The sequence below is a fragment of the Branchiostoma belcheri genome, unplaced genomic scaffold (assembly GCF_001625305.1).
Source record: "Branchiostoma belcheri isolate BF01 breed outbred unplaced genomic scaffold, Haploidv18h27 scaffold246, whole genome shotgun sequence".
Lineage (NCBI taxonomy): Eukaryota > Metazoa > Chordata > Leptocardii > Amphioxiformes > Branchiostomatidae > Branchiostoma > Branchiostoma belcheri.
In genome coordinates this window covers 49,559-53,440 of record NW_017803850.1, presented here as the reverse complement: position 1 = coordinate 53,440, position 3,882 = coordinate 49,559, and the positions used below count along the sequence as shown (strand labels likewise).

Here is a 3,882-nt window from a genome sequence, read left to right as displayed (position 1 = left end):
AACACTGGCAGGTCCCAACTAGCCTTTACTAGGAATTTCTAAACCCTGTATTAGCTCAGTAGCTGGAACACTTTGTGTTAGCCTAGTATAGGGGCTGTATGTTCCTTATGTATGTCTAAGTCAACTAGAGTATCTTTTGTCTCCACTTTTCTATATACGTTTGTTATGTGTGTTAAGTCTTGACCTGTACCTAGCCCGTCGTGGCATGAATGTACAATAAAGGTATTTCATTTCATTTTATATCAATACCGTGGCCTGTGACTGGAGGGGTTGGTGGCGCCAGGTGGTTGGCCAGTCAGGCTTGACAGTAATAATCCTGTCTTGTGAGGAAACAAAATGGTCTTTTATTAAAAGCAAAACTTTAAAATTCACTTGTACCTTTTGGAACAGGCAATTACCATCATGGAAAATGCTCTGAAGAGGTTCGGAACGTACGAAAACTTCGAGGCGAGGACCGGCGGCAAGCGGCTGACGCGAGGCGAGATCCTGACTATCGTCAAACGGTGCTTCAAGAGGGAGAAACTCCAGAACGGCGAGGTTTGTACACTCCACTGTCTTCTCTTTCGTGTAATATGACAGACACAGCACCATATTCATTCCAAATAGCTTGTTGATTGGAAAGCATTTGAATAGCAGTAAGCAAGGAGACGTTTAAAGCCGTGTTTAAATGAAATCACCCAAACCGCGATTCGGGTAACTCACATTCCTCACATCTGGTGAAACCGTGTCCGATCACAATTCGCCTGAGCTACATTTATTGCTGTTTGATGATAACACGCAAGGTGACGTGTTGTTCATGTCAGAGGTCAATGACCTGCTTGCTGATGCCCCCCTCCCAGCGTATCTCGGCCGAATGCCGACGTGGTCCCGCCAGAGGCGGTGAAGCTCGCCCTAGCTCACGCTTTCAATGTGATTTGGAGCGTTCAGATGGAGCCACTTGAAACCGGCTTCGGGGTAAACCACATGTAAACCGCCTTGGGTGATTTCACTTAAACACGGCCTTAGAAATGTACAGATAGCCTCTACCAGGCTTCCGAGGCTGTTGGAAAACTAGTCGAGATCGGCTAAATAGACTGTATAGTATACCAGAAGTATGTTTATACAATTTTGCTCTTTTTCAGCAGCCTGGATGGAGAGCCTATGTGTAAACCGGGGGTGTCTCAATATTAAAACTTGACAGAGCTATTATATTTACTGAGGCTTTGCAAATCGTCCTGAATAGGTTGAATGTAAAAAAAAAATCAGCTCAAAATATTAATTTCCTAATTGTGCTCATCACTTGCAGGATGTGCTGCACTGAATCTGTTCGTCATTTGTAAACAACAAAAGCATTTGTAAACTTGAAGGAACGAATGTGTAAATCTTTTTCCATTGCTGAGTGTTACGCGACTTTGCTACGATACGGCTTGTCTTAGGATAACAAAGCACACCCGGTCACCCTTCTGTTCTCTATAAGTGTGATGGTTGTTTTACGTGCAGTTGTAAAGCCTTATATTTATCGACACGAAGCTGAACAACGAAGCGACCATGTCATTGTACCGTGTACGTTTTTTTTTTATTAAAACAGCAATAAAACATAAATACATACAAGATGGCGTCGAACTCAAGTTCAATGGAACTTATATTAACGGCGCCATCTACACAAAATGATTAAACAGAGATATACTGCTTACATGGATAAATAAATAAATATACAAAATCGAAACAGACTAATTGGGGTTTAGTAAATCAAATCAAATCAAATCTTTATTAAATATCAACATGGCAGATGTGCCGAAATGCTTCAGGCACGTCTGAATTACATTGACATTTTACAATTATTAATATATACAAACAACATTACATTACGTAGATTAAATGCAATTCAACGAGCGCAAGTCCCAACCCCTATCCCTTAGAATAATTGATAGGACACGAGAAAGATAATTGAATTCGAAAAGATCAATCAGATACAAAACGACCACTTTTGGTGATGAAATTCTGAGTAAAGCTCATAATTTTACAATTAGTCTCAAAACTGCAAAAGGATGATCCGTAAAGTAAAAGATATTCTAAAGAATTATCAGATAGGGAATTTACGTCCAAAATGTGTCCCACCACCCTTGAAAGTTGGCCAAAGAGAAGTAACATCTGTGTCCATAATATCACCAGGGTCCATAATATCGTCACATTGAGAAACAGTGTGCTTAAAGATATTTTTCCTGCAACATACTTTTGCACTCCTTCACACATCAAATGTACATACCTAGGGTATGTTGCAGTAAAAATATCTTTAAGCACACTATTTCTCAAGGTGACGATATTATGGACCCTGGTGATATTATGGACACAGATGTTAGACGCTGATAATAGTACGTTTTTCTTCCAGGTGATGATAAACCTGTCAGACGACCTGTTGTCGCGCGCCTCCATGACGCAGAGTCGGGGCAGACCTACACTCAACATCAACGTCAACACTTCCCGCCAGTTCTGGCTGGAGGGCGTGGCAAGACACGAGATAGGTACAGCCCAACAATGCTGCCGAAATCATGATTTCGCAAATTGCTACCATGTTATGATAAGGGGAAACACACGTAGTCATTTTGTCTTTTAACCCTACCTAGACCGGGCTTTTTTTGACATGGGGGGACCAGGGGGGGGGCGGTCTTTTGACCCCCCTAACGAACTCGCGAACGGTATGTCGTATGACCACCAGATTTTTAGAGAATGGTGTACTAGTAAAAATTTAATCATATCTACAATTTTTATGTCGTTATGACGTAATATGACGTCATTATGACGTCATTAATGTGATTTTATTGGCCAAAACCGTCTAAATAGGTTTTTCCCTGAAAACTAAATGGTATTCAACATAACTGTACCAAAAGTGTTTATGACAGATTATTATGGTGTACTAAGTCTTATGTTGCCCAAAGCAACACCGGTGACGTCATAAAATGACGTCATGCATATTTAAGATATCCGCCATCTTGGATCATCAATCTTGAATTTTAAAAAATAGTTTTTTTTTATGATAAAGCCTAAAATACATTGTAAACACACTAAAGACTTTCATTTAAACCTTTTTTGGAAAAAGAAGTATTGATGAAATTTTAATGAAAATAAGCTGTATATACTGAATATAACCGTATAATCATATGGTCCGCCATCTTGCATTTTGGCCAATGACGTCATCAAATTAGCATAAATTACGCATATTTAATGACAAAATTTACATAAAATTATATGGGATGCTATTAATATCAGAAACCATGAGTAACTTGACATAAAACCCATAAAATTCTATTGTTGAAACAAAAAGTACTAAATTTTGCAAAAAAATGCCTGTCAGAAACCCGTTGCCATGGCAACACAAAAATTATTATCTTGTTCCAATGATAGAGATTTGTTGTCAACAATATTCTAGGAAAAGTCATCAAGTTTGGCCGTTCTACGGCTAGCCGTTCAGACGCTAGATGACATCAAAGTTGCCGCGGGCACTTTTAGTCCCCCCCCCGGTCTAGGTAGGGTTCAAACAAAACAAGAAATCGCAGATTTTATATTACAAGTGAGTATTTATGGGTTCACCACACCACGAAGTGGTGGTGAACCCATATTGCTTTTTCTGATGTTTCTTCTCCTCCTTCTCCTTCTCCTGCCATTTTTTAAATGGATTCAGCTTCTTCATTTTAGGGCCCAAGGTCCTGAAATTTGGTATGGAGGTACAGTGGGCAAATACCCCTAGGCGTTTTTTAAATTATTGTGATACAGGCTTTTAGAATGGTTTTATTTGAGTTTTTTGGCTGTGTTATAGCAAATGTATTGCTGTGTTAGTGTGCCTTGTTTACCACGTTTGGGCATGAGTCATCACAATGGAATGCAGGGCATCAACCAATAGGCATG

The 3,882-nt window shown here is 39.7% G+C and overlaps 1 protein-coding gene across 1 annotated transcript in view; it reads left to right on the top strand.

Moving 5' to 3' along the window:
• Window positions 1-387: 387 nt before the first annotated feature.
• LOC109471293 (uncharacterized protein KIAA0895-like) overlaps window positions 388-3,882 on the top strand; it is a 7,949-nt gene continuing 4,454 nt past the window's right edge. The window contains exons 1-2 of the mRNA XM_019770581.1: window positions 388-537; window positions 2,369-2,501. Of these exons, the coding sequence (XP_019626140.1) occupies window positions 403-537; window positions 2,369-2,501 (268 nt within the window). The 5' untranslated portion in view covers window positions 388-402. The remainder of the gene's footprint in view (window positions 538-2,368; window positions 2,502-3,882) is intronic.